This window comes from Ambystoma mexicanum, chromosome 3q (assembly GCF_040938575.1).
Source record: "Ambystoma mexicanum isolate Mex_15411 chromosome 3q, UKY_AmexF1_1, whole genome shotgun sequence".
Lineage (NCBI taxonomy): Eukaryota > Metazoa > Chordata > Amphibia > Caudata > Ambystomatidae > Ambystoma > Ambystoma mexicanum.
The window spans coordinates 292,105,464-292,122,571 of NC_090926.1; the positions used below are offsets into that span (position 1 = coordinate 292,105,464).

Consider the following 17,108-nt stretch of genomic DNA (forward strand, 5'->3'; position numbering starts at 1 on the left):
TGAGAACGATGAAGCCTGCAGTTCGCTTATCCTCCCGGCAAAGATGATTGCAATGAGGAAGGAGCCTTCCTTTAAAGTAGACCTACGTAGGAGACGTATGTATTGGTACAAAAGGAGGTCCCATTAATCTATGAAGGATCCAATTTAGGTCCCGAACAGATGGGGGTTAATGCATTTTACGCCCGCTATAACTTCCTTGACCTTCCCCCAATGACACGGTATGTTGTGGAATAGTGTATGCTGCCAGTGCAGCCAAGTACTTCTTGGGCGAGTTGTAAACTAGCCCTCAGTCAAGTAAGTAAGGCAGGTAGCTAACAATAGCTGCCAGCGAGCAGTTAATCAGTCCGACATTTTTTAGTACCCCAAACGACAAAGAGCTTCCATTTGTTAAAGTAGTAGTTGGGTTTCCTTGCTTCCCTCACAATGTCCATGCATCATGAGGGCAATTTAAGATGTCCAAACTACAATTTCAGGAGCTAAACTGCCAAGTTGGTTGTGTGCGGGCTCATATCTTATTTTATACTTTATAGGAGTACGAGGATTTCGCATTGGGCAGAGTTTGATTGGTGGTGCTCGCCCATCTCACCGACATGGGAACAGTGAGAATCGTGTGTGAATGTTCCTGAAGTATTTTGTGTAATACTTGGTGTGTAAATACCCCCCACCACCCCACCGACTCCATTACTGCACACATATACCAGACCAGTGCATCCATAGTGCATTGCCTAGGGACCAGTTGTGCGACCCAGACGCAAAGCTTGGGAATTTGGTAAATTCCGCTTTGGCAAAGAGGTCTACTGTTAATTGGCTACATACTGCAAAACTCTGCATAGTGTGCTTGTGCAGAGATCCCATTCAAGCTCCGGCACAGGTTCTCTCCTTAGATCATCTGTGGGACAATTGTGTTCCCCCAGCACATGTTGGGCATGGATGAATAGGTTTTCTTGATGCATAAAAGCCAAATGTTTTCTGTGAGGCGAGACTGTATTTTTAACTGTGTGCCACCTTGTTTGTTGATGTAAAACATGACTGTTTATGTTCGGGAGAAGTGCTTGAAAAGAGCACAAAGCTATCTTGACCTACTGGACCTCTGGCATGTTTATGTGTTGGGTTGCTTTTAGCCTTGTCCAGTTGCTCTGTGCAATGAGGTCTTGACAATGCGCGCCCCCAACCAGCAAGTGAGGCATCTGTCATAATGGTTACTTGCAGACTGGTGAAAGGATTCCCTTTCAGCATATTTCCCTCTGTCTACTATTGAAGTGTGTTTACTGCCTTTTGCGACACCACCATTGGATAGTTGCAAATGCCTGATCTGTGTGACCCTTGACCAGCAAGCATTTTGTGTGTTGGGCGCATGTGGAAAGATGAAAATGCATGACGCCTTCAAAACCAGCTGTTTCATGACATTCTTTACTCATCTGCAGACCATCTTTGTAAAAAGGAATTTGAACTAGCAATTCCTGAACCCTTTCTGAGAAGGATAGGCATTTGTTCTGCCGGCGTTTAATATGGCACCTAGAAACAGTTTGCTTTGACTTGGAATGAGGCTGGAGTTCGCTGTTCATTTAAAAATAAAAAGATGTAGCAGGAAATCTATGGGTTTCTGCATGTTTTTGTGACAAAATTCCTCTGCTCTCTTCTTTTATGAGTCAGTCATCCAGATAAGGGTACATTGGTATGTTCATGCAGTATAGGTGTTAACCACTACCACTACAAGCACTTTGGTGAAGAAATGTGGTACCAACGCAATTTCAAAAGGAAGCACCTTAAATTATAAAGGTCTATTGTCCACCTTCAACTGCAGATATTTGCGGTGCCCTGGGAAAATGGAAATATGAAAATATGCATCCTTCATATCCAATGTTACCATGTGTTAGGGGAGTTTTCCTAAAGTCCACTTTGTAGGTAGACCTCAAACTATCCCAATGGTTTGTGGATCTCAAACTCTTAGTATCGGTGTGTAGTACTCATGGAACCTTGGCAGAGTGGCAGAGCCGTCAGGCTTATCATAAGAGGAAGATGTGAGCTGTAGGTAAGTACACTGAACCTAGTTAGTAATGCAAATCAATGAAACACTTACTCAATAAATGTATATTAAAATATAGATTATATACACACAATTATCACTTTTAAATACTTAGCACATTAAACCAAAACACTTTACAATACTTTTCAAAGGCCAGTGCTTAGTTTGTAGTTGCTTGCGGTTACAATTGTTACAGCGTTTGACACCAACGACAGTTCTACCATATTATCGTTAATAACGTGCACTCAAGCACACATCAAGTAATACCGTAATTGTATTTAGTTAGCAAAACCCCATAAGAGGCAGTTCGGAGAGGCTCAAAGTCTTGTGAAGCAGCAGAATTCAAACATTCACGTGGATACTTTCTAGTCTGTAAGATGCAAGAAGATGCAACCAACTTTGGAGACCCTATTAAAGGACTTGCTAAAGGGACACAAGCAGCAGCTTGGGTCAGAGATGAGAGCGGGTTGCCCTGGACACCTCTATGTATACTCAAATGCTCTAGAGCGACTTTTCAGATTAAGGTAAGCAATACCTTTTCCCCCACAGTACCTTTGGTTTGAAGAAATGTTCGTGGCTGGATTCTCCTCAATGTGGCAGCGCTGGACCCGACCTCCCGATTCCTTGGTCTGGTGACGAAAGGCAGGACAATGGACTGGATCTCTCAGCAGCAGTCTTGAGAGAGGACCTCTGGCACGGATTTCAGCAACTTCTCTGGTCACTCTGCGGGTTTCATGCCTTTTCTGAAGCAAAGGACACGATTCGTCCAGCCAATCTTCTTCAATTCCTGGAGTTCAGCACTCTGCTGAGTGGACTTGGAGGAGTCCTATTGTGTCTCTGGATGTTCACCTGGAGCTTAGCAAAGACTTGGACGGATTCGGCCTTTCCAAGATGATGCACTTCAATTGGGTCGGAGGTCTCCTGGTAATGGAGTCTAGAAAGTCAAAGGACCTCGGGAGATGGCTCAGATTGGAGTTTGTCTAGGGACTGGTCGTTTCCACCAGTCAAAGGGAAGGAGTCATCCTCTTTGGAGTTCCTCTGTCGCACCGAAAACAGGGTCAGGACAGCAGTGGTCGCTTCACAATGTTGCAAAGGGTATGCCGGCGTCCCTCGTCGTCTTCTTCGGTTACTTCAGTTCCAGTGGTAGACTTGCCTTTCAACTCAGGAACCTCACCTTTTATTCAGTTTCAGAACACACTCCTCTGCAATCTCTCTCAGCAGTTTACAGAAAGGGGCGGGTGGTTGTGCAATCAGGCCAGCCAGACCCCCAGTGGGAGCCGGTCCCATTTAGGCACTCAGGCAGACAAAGAGGAGAGGAGTGAAAAACTCCTCCTTTACTTCCTGCCTGCCCACTGGCAGCTAGGCGGGGTCACCCAAGGGTTGCCGCCAATGGCAAAATACACAGACAGACCTCCCCCTCCCAGAATGTTAGAAGAAGGGCTAACAAAGAACCACACTAGAAATTGTGAAAAAATAAAGAAGCCCCCAAGTTAGTACTTCGGTGCCCCTATTGTGCATCACCGGGATTGTGAATGCAGTCTGCGGTAAAAAATAACTCAATAGTCAGTAGAACAGGTCTTCTGCCACCAGTCATAACTAGAAGGTTGTCTATGTGACTAAAAAGTCACATGAGCAGAGAGAAGGGGGATACTAGGTATCCCCTTGGCACACCACAAAGTGGTGTGCGCCAATCTCTCAGAAGAACAAGTTACTTTCTTACCTGGTAACGTTCTTTCGATGGGATGTTACTCCTACCTATTCCACATCTATGACAGGTAATCAAGGTAATCACCACAGCTGTGCTGCTTCGGGAATTTTTTTCGCCGTCTGCGTCCTGCGTCGATGACGTCGATACGCTGGCCTCGAGGGCCTCCGTCGAGCCGACGTCACCGGATGTTATAAGTATGACGCACGATGCCCGTAGCCTCAGTTGTAGTTTTTTCCGAGAACGTGTGGCACCAATCTTCTGCCAGTATGACTACAGAAAGCCTTGTGGAAACGTAAGCTGCAATTGCATAAGAAATTCTGTAGAAGGGCAGGCTGGGAGGGTGCGATGTGGAATACGTCGGAGTAACATCCCATCAAAAGAACATTACCAGGTAAGAAAGTAACTTGTTCTTCGAGGGGATTGTGTGGTCCGACCTATTTCACATCTATGACAGACTCCCAAAGCAGTACCAACGTATGGAGGTGGGAAAAGAATTTATAATTTTAGAATGCCCAATTAAATTGCAGAATAGAGGACGGCCTTGCCAAAGGCCAAATCTTGCCCATGGATAGAATCCAGGGAGTAGTGTTTTACAAAAGTATGGACAGAGGCCCATGTGGCTGCTTCACAGATGTTACGAATGGGAACACCCCTCTGCAGAGCAGTAGAGGCAGCCACACCCCTAGTAGAATGGGCCTGTAGGCCTACCGTAGGGTCCTTACCAGCCAGACGGTAGCATTCACAGATTGTCAAGATAATCCATCTGGACAAGGTCTGCTTAGTAACAGCTTGACCCAAACGCCTTCCAGCGTATCCTACAAAGAGCTGATCGTCCACTCTGACCCGGGACATGCGTGAGATGTAGAAACTTAAAGCTCTCCTAGGATCCAAAATATGGAGCCTCTCCTCTTCCTTACCAGGATGTGGAGGAGGATAGAACACCCGAAGAATGACCTTCTGGCTCAAATGAAAGTCCGACACAACCTTCGGAAGAAAAGAAGGACGGACCCTAAGGACAATTCACAAAAGGTAGCAGGTGCTCATCTCCAGAGAGAACATGGCATGATAACCTGTTCTGCGGTGAGAGTTTGCAGCAAACGCATTTTGCTCACTGTACCTTTCACAGATGGGAAATATCCATTTGCATATCAGTCTTTGTCCCGCCCACATGGGCAGTCCATGTCATGACCACAGGTTAAGTTCCCATTTTAGTCCTAGGAGATACAGGTTCATATGGGAATTCAGGTTGCCTTAGCTGGTTAATTGATTCTAATCCCCTCATGTTAATGGTTGGTTGGGGTTTCCTTAATGGCCGCTTGGTGGGGCCTCTGAGTCAGTTAGCTAGCGGGTCTAGTTGTTTTCATTCCCGGGTATTTAAGCCCCACCCATCAGGAGACTTGCGCTTCGCGTCGTTCGTCTGAGTACAGATGGAACGCTCGCCGCATACCTCCGATTTCTGTCACAATTAAAATATTCCTTGTCCACAGACATTTACCGTAGTTCCGTTAGTAACTAATTACTAGTTCTCAGTTCCTTTCCTGTATTCCCTGTGCAGCCGCCTCTGCTTCCGTCACAGTCCGTAGTTTGGAGTCCTGTCATAGCGGTCTCCTCACCTCACAGCCTGTTGCTCCGCTTCAGTCACAGTCCGTAGTTTGGAGTCCTGTCATAGCGGTCTTCTCACCGCACAGTCAGTTTGCCGCTTCTCTCACGCAAGTACTCCTAGTGTTATACGAATGTTTTTGCTTTGCTTTGTTGCCTTATCAAATACTTCGAATTGTGTATAATTGTTATTAGGCTACCTTATGCATTCTATGGTATTACGCTGTCATTAGCGGGCTCTTGCCAGATTGTGGAGTTGCCTTGAAGGTGTGTTCTAGTCAGAGATAATAGTTCGCCACTGCTCTCTAATCTGCATTGTCACACACGCCTCACACCACAGCAAACCTTTCCCTTTTTAGGTTATATTAGGATTAGGGGTAACCTCATTTTCAAACATTCCTATTCCCAGTGAATATTGCTCGCCAATATTGAGCCTAGTAGCCTCTTCCCCTATTCCAAATAATAAAATAAAAAGAAACATTCTCCTGTGTCCCATCTTCAGGACTTGCGCCCATGTATGAATAGGATGGAGAGCTCAGGTGAGCCTTTTGCTGGTCCTATAGTTACAAGTTTGTTCTTCCTATTTAAGAAGAAAACTAAGGAAGGGAATATTGTTATTTTCTCCACAGAAATTCCGTGTTAGCTCCCAGGAAGGTAGAAGTCAGTTGGAGGTCAAGAAGGTCCCCGCAGAGTTCAGGTGAGCGTTACAGTCCAGCACCGAAATGCTATGGCAATTCCTCTCTGAACAAGAGTAACGACAGCAACGCCATACATGTGTTTCAGCCTTGTTGGGCCTCAACAGTGAGGTGAAGCTGTGCCTCTCTGAGCACAGTGAGCAGGGAGACCACGTCTAGTTGCCCCCAGGTAATTTAGGGTGACCAATCCCAAGTTCCTTAAACATTTCACAAAGGGTAGCAGGCGCTCCTCTCCAGAGAGAACATGGCATGATAACCTGTTCTGAGGTGAGAGTTTGCAGCACACGCTTTTTGCTCACTGTACCTTTCACAGATGGGAAATATCTATTTGCATATCAGTCTTTGTCCCGCCCACATGGGCAGTCCAGCACCGAAATGCTATGGCAATTCCTTTCTGAACAAGAGTACCGACAGCAACCCCATTCACCTGTTTCAGCCTTGTTGGGCCTCATCAGTGAGGTGAAGCTATGCCTCTCCGAGCACAGTGAGCAGGGAGACCACGTCTGGTTGCCCCCAGGTAATTTAGGGTGACCAACCCCAAGTTCCTTACACATTTCACAAAAGGTAGCAGGCGCTCCTCTCCAGAGAGAACATGGCATGATAACCTGTTCTGAGGTGAGAGTTTGCAGCACACGCTTTTTGGAACACCGTGAAAGGTGGCTTGGCAGATAGTGCCTGCAACTCACTCACTCTGCGAGCGCAAGCAACCGCAACCAAAATTACAGTTTTAATGGTCAACAGTCTCAAAGGACAAGAATATAAGGGCTCAAACGGAGCTCCCATTAGGAATTTCAGAACTAAGTTCAAATCCCAAGCGGGCACCTGGAAAGGAGACGGTGGGAACACATTAGTTAGCCCTTTCAGAAACTGAGAAATCAAAGGAATCTTAAAATAAGAACACTCCTCAGACGAGCGCTTAAATATGGACAGCGCTGCCAGGTAACCCTTAATGGTACCCACTTGCAAGCCCTTGTGGGCTAACGAAAGCAAAAAAGAGAACCACAGGAATGGCACATGAAAAAGGATCCACATTGTTTACCCTGCACCAGTCGCAGAACTTTCTCCAACGGCAACGGTACAGGGACTTTTGTTGCGAGCCTTCTAGCTGAAAGCAACACCTTCATCACGTCTTCAGGGAGGTCCCAATCCTGTACCTCAACCTTTCAGAAACCAAGCACGAAGGTTGAGAGACTTGACCTCTGGATTGAGAACCCGACCCGCTTCCCATGAGAGCAGATCGTCTCAGTAGGGAAGACGGCGTGGAGGGCAGATGGACATGTCGAGAAGGTCTGGGTACCACACTCTCCTGGCCCATGCCGGGAGCAATGAGGATCATTCGGGAACCGAACCTCCGTAACCTCCGCAGCACTTGCGGAATGACGGGGACTGGAATAAACGCGTACAGCAGTGGGAAGGACCACTCCACTACGAACGTGTCCCCTAAGGCTCCTTTTGGAGGAAATTCCCGCAAGCAGAATCTTTCGCACTTCCGGTTGACACTGGTGGCGAAAAGATCCACTTGTGGGGTCCCCCAAAGGGCGAAGATCTCCAGGAGAACCTCCTGATCCAGCTCCAACTTGTGAGAGACCTGGAGTGGGCATGGCTAGAGCGATCTACCTTATCCGATCGGGACCTCGACGGCGCCAGATGATCGCACCGACCGCCCGAGCCCAAAGGCATGCGAGCAGTGGCCCTAGCGCGTCCCCTGCCGGCTTCTCTCGAAGGCGCGGACGGAACAGAGCCCTGCGATTCGAAAATCACCATCATCTCCTTTCAAAATGCGTCCCATTCCGCAGGAGAGGAATGCTTGTTGGGACAAGCTACCCGCCGTCTGACGGAGTCCTCTGACGAGGACGGGGAAGGCGACCGGTGATGGCGCTTCTGCGAATGCCTAGAAGAGGCAGAGAAATGGCGGGAACCACTCCGGAACCGAGACCCCCTGGACTTACGCCGACGAAGAGAGTCGCCCCTCAAATCGTCGGTCTAAAACCCAGTGGATTTCGACTGTTGAGGTTTGGAAACCCTACCTACAGATAGCTTCTTCCGCTCCCGCAAGGCCTTCAAAGTCAAAGACTGGCAATCGTCACAGGCATTGGTGGCGTGGTCCTCGCCGAAGCACCAGAGGCAGACGTTGTGCGGGTCCATAAGCGACATCTTGGAACCGCAGTCCCGACACTTCTTGAAGCCCGACCGTGGGGTAGAAGAAGATGAAGACATGATTTTTCACAAAAACCAAGAACGAAGAACCGTTTCAATTAGGAGAAGAACCGAGGCGCGCTGAGATTCCGAAGCGAACACGTTCGCGGAAAAAACGGAACTGAGGCTAGGGGCGTCGTGCGTCCTACTTATAACATCCGGTGACGCCGGCTCGATGGAGGCCCTCGAGGACAGTGTATCGACGTCATTGACGCCGAAATTTTTTTCTGAAGCAGCACAGCTGTGGCGATTACCTTGATTACCCGTCATAGATGTGGAATACGTCTGAGGACACAATCCCCTCGAATACAAGGTTTTTAGGATAGATACAAAGTATCTGTCTATCCTTAAGAACTGTAGTTACTGTAGGCTAAAGAAAATAATCTCAAAGGAGAACCCAAAGGGTTCCCAGAAACACTGCCCGTAGGGAGCTGTGTGCTGCAATAGTAAAATACAGATGCCTTAAATGTGATATGGAAGAAAGTAGATTACATAGGACAGGTAAAACACAGATAACAGAGTCTATAAGAATGAATGAGTGGAAAAAGGCTCCACTCATTCAGAATTGAAGAAAAAGGTCCAGAAGTCCAGCAAAAAGTGCTGGGGGTCTCACTAGGACAGGGGATGAAGCATAATAATAATAATACATCTCCCTAACACTATCTAATCCCCCACCCCCTTTTTTACTATTTGAATGACCTCTTGGAGGGAAGTAATTTTCAATTTCTAGTGTTTTGCATATTTGTTTGTGGACCAGAGGTCGAACACTAGCCTCTCAGCTTTGTCTTGCTTGGTTACAAGGAAATAGGGTACGTAAATACCTTTGTTTACCAGCTTGCCTGTTAGTGGCTCATCAATAATTTCGGAATTAGCGCTTGTAGTAGTAAAAGATGGTTGCGTGATATTTATGTAGTTAAAACTCAAAGCATATATCACAACACACTTATATACACATATGCACACAGTTGGTAATCCCCAAGTGAGATTACCTACACTTCACACTAAAACACAGTACACACAGTTTACTCAAATAAAGCAATGAAACTCAAGCAAGAAAGGTGAAAAGAAAAATGCATCAAACCTAACCATATATCCTTCCAAATAAGTGTAACATGGACACCTAACTTCAGCAGTCCCTCACTATCAGGAAAGTAAGCCTAGTGCCCCAACTGAGTCAAAGTTGATGTTAAGTACCTTAGATTGGGGAAGAACATCTCAAAGGCACCACTCATCCCCCCCTGTGAAGGCTTTGGCAAAGCTAGAAGGTTGGTAAAATAATGTATTTTAAAAGCACTTTTGAAATGAGTTAGAAATCCAGGGGTACACTCTCAGTGACACCATTCTAGGGGTTATCCTGTGGGGGTGGAGGATCCTTGGCTAGGACTCCACCGATTACAGCCAGGCAAGGTTATTAGGAGGTGAATTTTGAGCGCATACAATCACTTTGGGAGTGGAGAGGGCGAAAACAGGCATATACGCTTATTTAGATTTTCTGAGTGACCACCCCTGATGCACTGGGGACATTTACTTCTGCCACTGGACCTGTCGATGGAGCTGCGGGGGTCGCTGTGGCTGGAGATAAATTGGGATTCATTCTGGCTAGGCAGATGTTCCGATCACCTGTTCTGGAATGGCTCAGAAAGACCTGCAGCTGGACAGGCCAGATCCCTCAACAAAGGAGCCACAGTAGGTCTCAAAGTGAAGAGATCTCCAGGGAACAGCAGAAGCAGCGCAGCAGCGGGTGGGAAACTGGGCGGTGGTAAAGCAAGGAATGGCAGCCGGTGCAGTAGAGAGGCTTTCGCAGAGGATAGGCAGTGCACAAGATAACTGCGGGGCACTTACAACCTCTTCTGATGGCAGGATTCTGGTGTAGGTGGTCAGGATTGGTTGGTAGCACCGGTCTAAGTGCCGAAGCACCGGCAAGTAGCATCTGTGTTTGCAGCAAGAACAGAAGGACTTCACTGAGAAATGGCTTTGGCAATGCTGGTTGTCCGTAGGAGCAGTCTTCCGGTTACTCATCGTAGGTTTCTCTTCTTCAGGGTCATGGCCCCAGTGGATGAACTCCGTAACAGCTGCAGGAACCGCTCATTCAAAATTCAATCTGGGGCTTGCACCAGCCCACCAATGACAAGCCCTTGCAACATTCGAACAGATAAGGACTGTCCAATACTGCACAGCATCAAACCCCACATTTCCCCAGCAATAGACATGCACATACATAGATGTTGATTGGGACCAGACAACACAACCCCACCTCTGCCAGGTCAGAGACAACACTTTGCCGGGGAATCCAAGCCAGATCTTGCAAAGGTGCATACCTTAAATGGCCGTTTCAGACATGAGGGGGCAGGAAGGTGACTAAACACCACCATGGCCAAAGGACAGGGCTTAACCTACATGCACGGCCACATTGAGAACATGGTACTTGAAACATCATCATGGGGTAAAAAAGAAGAAAGCACAGGAGTGCACCAGAACAATAAGTAACACTGTTCCCTCCCAATAGCTGTTTTAGGCACAACACAATGCAAAAAAAGCTATTAAAGAAAATAAGGGTACAAACTATCACTTCAGCAATTCACTGTAAGGTGATTTGTTATTCCTGTGTTTTTACTGTAGCACAGAAAGGGAAACAATTGCAGTGCACTGGTAACCTTAAGGTTGCCCCCAAAATAAATTAGCAGAGCAATCTATGGGAACAAAGTCAGGTCAGTGTTCAAGACATAGCAAAATTGCTGGAGTTTCTATTGATGTCTGTGAAGTCAGAATTCCAGTGTTGGGATTCTAGGGATCGTTTTTGGGATCCCTCAACATTTTGGTTTTTCCCCTATCGTTTTTGTTTCTTTGATTTCGTTTTAGTGGCCAGAGCGCCTTCTCCTGAACTCCCCCCTCTCATTATATCCCTTTATACCTGAAGGTTTATGGTACTGGCTCCCCACTAAGGTGCCCAATACGAGAGGTGCCTCTCTGGCTCCCCATTTTTACCCTAATCTGATATCAACCAACAGAGGTTTTATGGAGTAGGTTGTGGAAATGTATACTTTACTTTTGGCTTCACCAGGAGTGCAAGCCATTTTCACGCATTGACAGTCCAACGTACCCAAGGCTCGGTGGCAGTCCTAGTGACCAACCATTATGGTTGGTTATGTGAACCTTTGCCACACCCCCTTTCAGCGATTGGCTGGCTTTCCTTAGGCCAGCCCCCTTATGTAAGGGCACCTATGCTTTGCCCTGTCCGTGCTCCTCTTATCTTGCTGATTTTTCCTGCAACTTGGGGGTGGCAGGCCTGCCTACCTGCTGAATGAGATTCCCCATGCGTACCATCTTTTTTAAAGCCCACACATTGCAATACTTGCTAAGTGCACTGGCTTAGACACATTCGAGTTTAGGTTCTTTTGCCACTGGAGGTCCAGTCCATCTCTCCAGTTTAGGAGGCAGAGGGCACCTCCAGCCGTTGCCCCCATTCCTGTGATGGTTTGCTGCTGTGCTGCTGCTTTTTTTTTTTATTCATTGAGCTGCCAGGAGCCTTTTTCATGGGTGCCTTTGTTTTGCTGGGGGACTCCTTTCCGATGCAGGCTTGAGGGTGGGGGTCCTTGGAAGAGCCTGTGTTCCTTTTCCTAGGGCACTAGATCTGGGTGCAAGCCACTGGCAACTGAATCCGAACAATCACCTCTGTGTAAAAGGGCTGTTTACACGCCGGGGTACTGGAACAGTTTTCGCTGAAACTACTAACATGTGTACAACACTTTTGGGCTCAGGTGAGGGTGATTATTCAAGATATTCACCCTCAGGTGTCCCCTCTGGACTGGAGTAGAGTTTCTTTCCGACCTCTAGAAGACTTCCTTGCAGTCTCCTTTGGCCTTCCCTGGGGTTGTTTATCGCATAATCCACACCTGAGGGTGTCAAACAGACTTACCCCCACTAGAGCCCATGGCCCTTCAACTTCCCCGATTCAATCCACTGGAATTTGGAACATGCTTTGGGACTCTGCAGAATTTACTATGACAATTTTTCCTGGGTCTGCATCTGCTAGGGGTCCTGTGAGCTCCTTCGCAAGACTTGTTTGTAGGACTTAACTCTGATTTTTGATCCATTTCTAAAGTCATTTTCTACTTTTCTGCAATGGTACTGCATTTTTAACATCGTCACTAAACTCATTAACTCTGTATTCATTTTTATCTGAACTGTAAGAACAAGGTAACTGTTGCTCTAATGTTATAATAATTCTTGAGAGCACTTGGATTTGGTTTAAAATTGTTTCCTAACGCCTAAGGGCTTTGATGTATTATCAGGTGTGCATATACATTAATTTTATTACTATCTTATAAGAGGTCCAAAAGATTGTGGATTACGGTTATAGGCCTAAGGGATTTTTACTGCATTTTTCCTGCTGGTAATATAGTGAGTTTCCATTTTTATCCTATACCCTACCTACCATATTTGTTGGGTGCTGACCAGCAGGTCTACGACCGTCCACATATACTAGGGTTGGGTCTTTAGGACACTGCACATAATTGTGCAGGCCGGTAGGGGTCTTACCTGCTTGATAGGTTTAATGGTTCCCCGATTCTCCTCACTGCCCTATTATTTTATCTTGTGTGCTTACCTTTGGTAGTGGGCAGGTTTAATGGTTCTCTGATTCTCCTCACTCCCCTATTATTTTATCGTGTGTGCTTACCTTTGGTAGTGGGCCCTCATACAGACATTGGGGTTTCAGAGAGATTACTGTTTTATTATATGCCTGGTATATTTTTTTAATATATTAATGTGTATTCGTACCCAAGTACCTATTTGAAATTATAGTTTTATATGTGTGACTTAATCAAATAATTTACTTTCAGTACATCACTGTGGTGTATTTTCTAGAGGTGTGTGTGGACTAATTGTACCTTTGTGACCGCGCACTATCCCTACATGAGGGATAAGCCTTGTCGCTCTGACGCAGTTACCTACCTTAACAAGAGTTTTGGCTTCCCTTTCTTGTAAGGTGTATTAGCCCCTCCAATAGGGTTAATGGTTGTAGCACCCTCAAGAGTGGTATGCAAACTGCCACAAAAGTGACAATGGCACAAAAGCTGAAAAAAAATCTTTACCAACACTTTGCTTCTGCTATTCCTGCAAAACAAAGCCCGTCAACTGGGTAGAACTTCCTTCTCAAAGTCTCCAATCTTCTTCCATAGGCACTTGTTGCAGGCTGCTTGCCATTTAAATCACAATTCTGGTAAACCCTGTGTCCAAGGTGGTCTAGCAGCTTATTGTTGTCCTTCTCAATGTTGCTGAAGCGAAAGACGATGAAACAGAACCATACAAGTTTCACATGCGGTCAGATGTAAGCACTCTAATCTCAGTGAGTGAGGGCCTGCAGCATGGAATTCGCGCTCACAGATTCTGCCAGACGAAAAAGGGATATGCACTATGGCCTGTGTGAAAGGGACCGGTAGAGCTGGAGGCAAACTGCCTGAATCAAGAGAAACACAAGGAAAAATAAAATGTGTTCACAATACGTGTCCACGTCCATTCCTGCCAGCAGAGTCAAAAGAGGGGTGAAGACGGAGGGTGTGGTATGGGAAGGCGGGTTAGAGTGCTGCCAATGGATGCTAACCTCATTAAATTCATAGTGTTTCTGCTTTGCAAAAAGGCTGCACTTGCTTCACCCATCCCATAAGTATTGAGGAAAGGGGATAGGACCTATGACCATAAGGTGGCAAGAACAGGCAGGCATTAGGAGGCCGGGTCACGGATAGACGGAAGAGTGTGATTAAGTGGGGCAGTGTATAAGAGGTAGGGTGTGAGTAAGTGCTCCTTTCCTTTCCATCTGTTCCATCGCACTAGCATTTCTTTTTATCTATGATATTCCAACGAGGAACAAGCATGAACAAAACAATCGGGTAGAAAATGGGGGCGAAGAATAGGAAAAATAGGGAGCACTACCAAGATTTCCACACTTAAAAGTGGAAACAAGTTAAACGGAAAAACACTCTGGAAAAAGTACCTTAATAAAAAGAATGATTTATGAAAAAAGGATCTGGAATAGGCGGCATCCACCTCGTATTCCAGATCCTTTTTTCATGAAACATTCTTTAACTCATCTGAGTTTGAGAGGTCAGAATTGGAGGAGCAAATTCCCAAGCACGGATATGAAATCTCCTTATGGACATTTTATCATAAAATAAATTCTGCAGAGAAGAATCACTTGGATGCTCTAGGACGGTTACCTTAATGTCAGCGCGCAACTCAGAAAGTTGTTCCTCCGACATCCTCACTGCCACGTCTGTCAATTTCTTCAGATCTTCTGCCTTCTTCTGGCGGCTCTTCAAGATTTCCACTGAGGAAAGAAAAAACCACCAAGTTACTCACTGTAAAGGCTTGTGTATTCATAGTTCTTAAACACAGCTTCTTCCATGCTCATGAGATGTCCTGAATGAGGCAGGAGAACTGACAATATCTTGCACTTCAGGAGATACAATTTTGCTGCGAGCTCAGGTAAATGCGCACCTGAAATTCCGAACTCATGCTTCCCACGCATTAATGTATCCAACTCACCAGAGAGGTGAACTTAACAGCAATCTGTGAGCTTGAAGAATTTTCCATAATCAGAGCCATCAGGGCTCATTTATAAGAAAGGGATCCAGGAGTTGGCCTTCTGAATTAAAATTAGAATTTCCACCACTGAAGATTTTAGATGGAATGATGTGCTAACCTCAATACATTTAGCAGAGAATCTTAAGGTTCTGCCAGGGAGATAACAGTGTCAAGTTTAGGAAAAGTTTGGGGAGATTCTGGGAGAGACTTTGGCGATCAGAGGCAGACTGTGAAGGAGTGCTTGGTTATGGATATAAAATCTTTTTTTTCAGACCTGGAGTTGCTCATACAACTACAAAGGCAAGGGGGGGGGTACAAGTAGGACAAAACACTGATCTTACTAGGCCCAGTGACATTGGGAACGCGCCACTGCAGGGGGAAAGGGAACGGGGAAAGTGGGAAATGCTGAACATGTAATCAAAACAACAAAAGGTAGTGCGGCCAGCAGGTGGCAAGTGCAAGAATAAGGCGCAGCCAATGGGTGTCTAATAAGTGCAGGAAGGGGACTGTAGGGTTGCAGATACATACCCAAGTGCAAGGCTTGCCAGGAGGCAGTGCGGGTATGTAGCTGGGTGGGCAGGGATCTGGGCTCGAAATCAGAGGGTCGCCAGGTGCCCAGTGCTGAAAACAGGCAGATCAACAGGGGAAAGGAAGAGCGAAGGCAGAATCAAAGAGGAAGGTCTTGAGGTGCTTCTGGATCGGAAGATGGTTCTCCTCAAGTTTCAGAGAGGCAGGGAGGCTGTTCCAGAGGGAGGCCCCAGCCAATGAAAGAGATCTACCCCCAACTTGTTGCTTGGAGAAGCGACTGACCCTGACGGAGTTGGAGGTGGAGGAGCGAAGAGCTCGAGTAGGAAGGTATTTCCAAAGGGAGATTTTAAAGTATTGTGGACCCAGGCCCCAAAAAGCGTTGTGGACAATGCAAAGGGTCTTGAACTTTATCCTTGCAGCCACTGGGAGCCAATGGAGAGATTTCAGGGCTGGAGAGATACGATCCCTGGGCTTGAGGCCAAGACAAGTCTTGCAGTCCTTTTCTGGATGAGTTGCAGAGGGCGGTGAGTAGTAGCAGGCCGATTTAGAAAGAGGCTGTTGCAGTAGTCCAGTCTATAGAACCAGAGATCTAGAGACCGTGAGCTTCTGGGGGAAGGAGAGGAAAGGAAGAAATCCTAATTTCTTGCACAAGAGTAAAGGACGTTTGCTGGAGACCCATGCTCGGGGACTTAATCTAAATGGGACTACAGGGCCCATAAAAATGGGACACAAGGTGGCTGCAAGACATCCCAGGATAGCGCCCAACAAAACTGGAAACAAGCAGCCTTAGTGATTGACTGCATGAATCAAAACAGATTTAGCTGTTTATGAAATGGCCCAATTTCAGTCTTTTGCTCTGAGCGTTAGCATATCATTATCGTGTCACCTGAAGATAACTTGATTGACATTTGAAAGCCTTAAGTGCCCAAAAGTTGTAACTAAACAGGAAATGGCAAGGAAGGAGAAAATTGCCCTTCCAGCCAGCAGAGAAACTTTTCAGTCAAGAGCGAAAAGCGCATTTGTAGCAAGGGGGACTAGATCCGATTAGCAGAACCTGGTCGCCCAAAAAGCAGCTTTCAGGATTTTGGAGCATTTGGGTGAAGACTTAAGCTTCAAGAAGAAGCAACTGTGATGAATCCTGTAGAGTCCTTACAAAAACCGTACTTAAAGTCTCCTCACAGGTGACCAGGGGAAGGCAGCCGCTACCTGATCATGACCCTGGGGGTGGTATTAGTTGGGAGGATCACCTGGGAGAAGGTGGTCCCGAAGAGAACAGGAGGACTCGGTTGGGAAAGACGCAATATTTTTCTTCCTCGGAGGAGGAAGTGTTAGTGATACTGGAGTCTGTAATGACCTGTTGCCAGAAAAAGCCTTCCTTTCCCAAAGCGAATTATCCTGATGGTGGTAAAAACTGTACTAATCAATCCTGTATTGGAAGTAGGAATAATTTCCCCAAGGTTAAGCATAATTGTAGCAGTGAAAATGCTCAAGTTCAACAGGGGAATATGAAAGATGAATCTTTGAATACTACCATATTAGATTCTGAAAGTCAAAATTTCCCCAGATAGCAAAACCATTTAATAAAACCATATTATACTCCTTTTAAAAAGGGGCTTATGGATAGAAACAAGGTTTGTAAAAATTATTCCCTTAAAAGGAGTTCTTTTGAACATTGGGTACTTCATGTTCCACAATGCCAAAAGTACTGGGACAAAGTAGAGGGATGCAGATGCTCAAAAGTGCAGGTTGCAGACCATTAAGGTACATGACCCAC

The 17,108-nt window shown here is 46.2% G+C and overlaps 1 protein-coding gene across 2 annotated transcripts in view; it reads right to left on the bottom strand.

The window, feature by feature from the left end:
• The window catches only part of SPATS2 (spermatogenesis associated serine rich 2), a 729,295-nt gene that overhangs the window by 103,679 nt on the left and 608,508 nt on the right, over window positions 1-17,108 (bottom strand). For both annotated transcript variants that reach the window (XM_069653806.1, XM_069653805.1), the window contains exon 9: window positions 14,440-14,549. In XM_069653806.1, coding sequence (XP_069509907.1) covers window positions 14,440-14,549 — 110 coding nt within the window. The remainder of the gene's footprint in view (window positions 1-14,439; window positions 14,550-17,108) is intronic.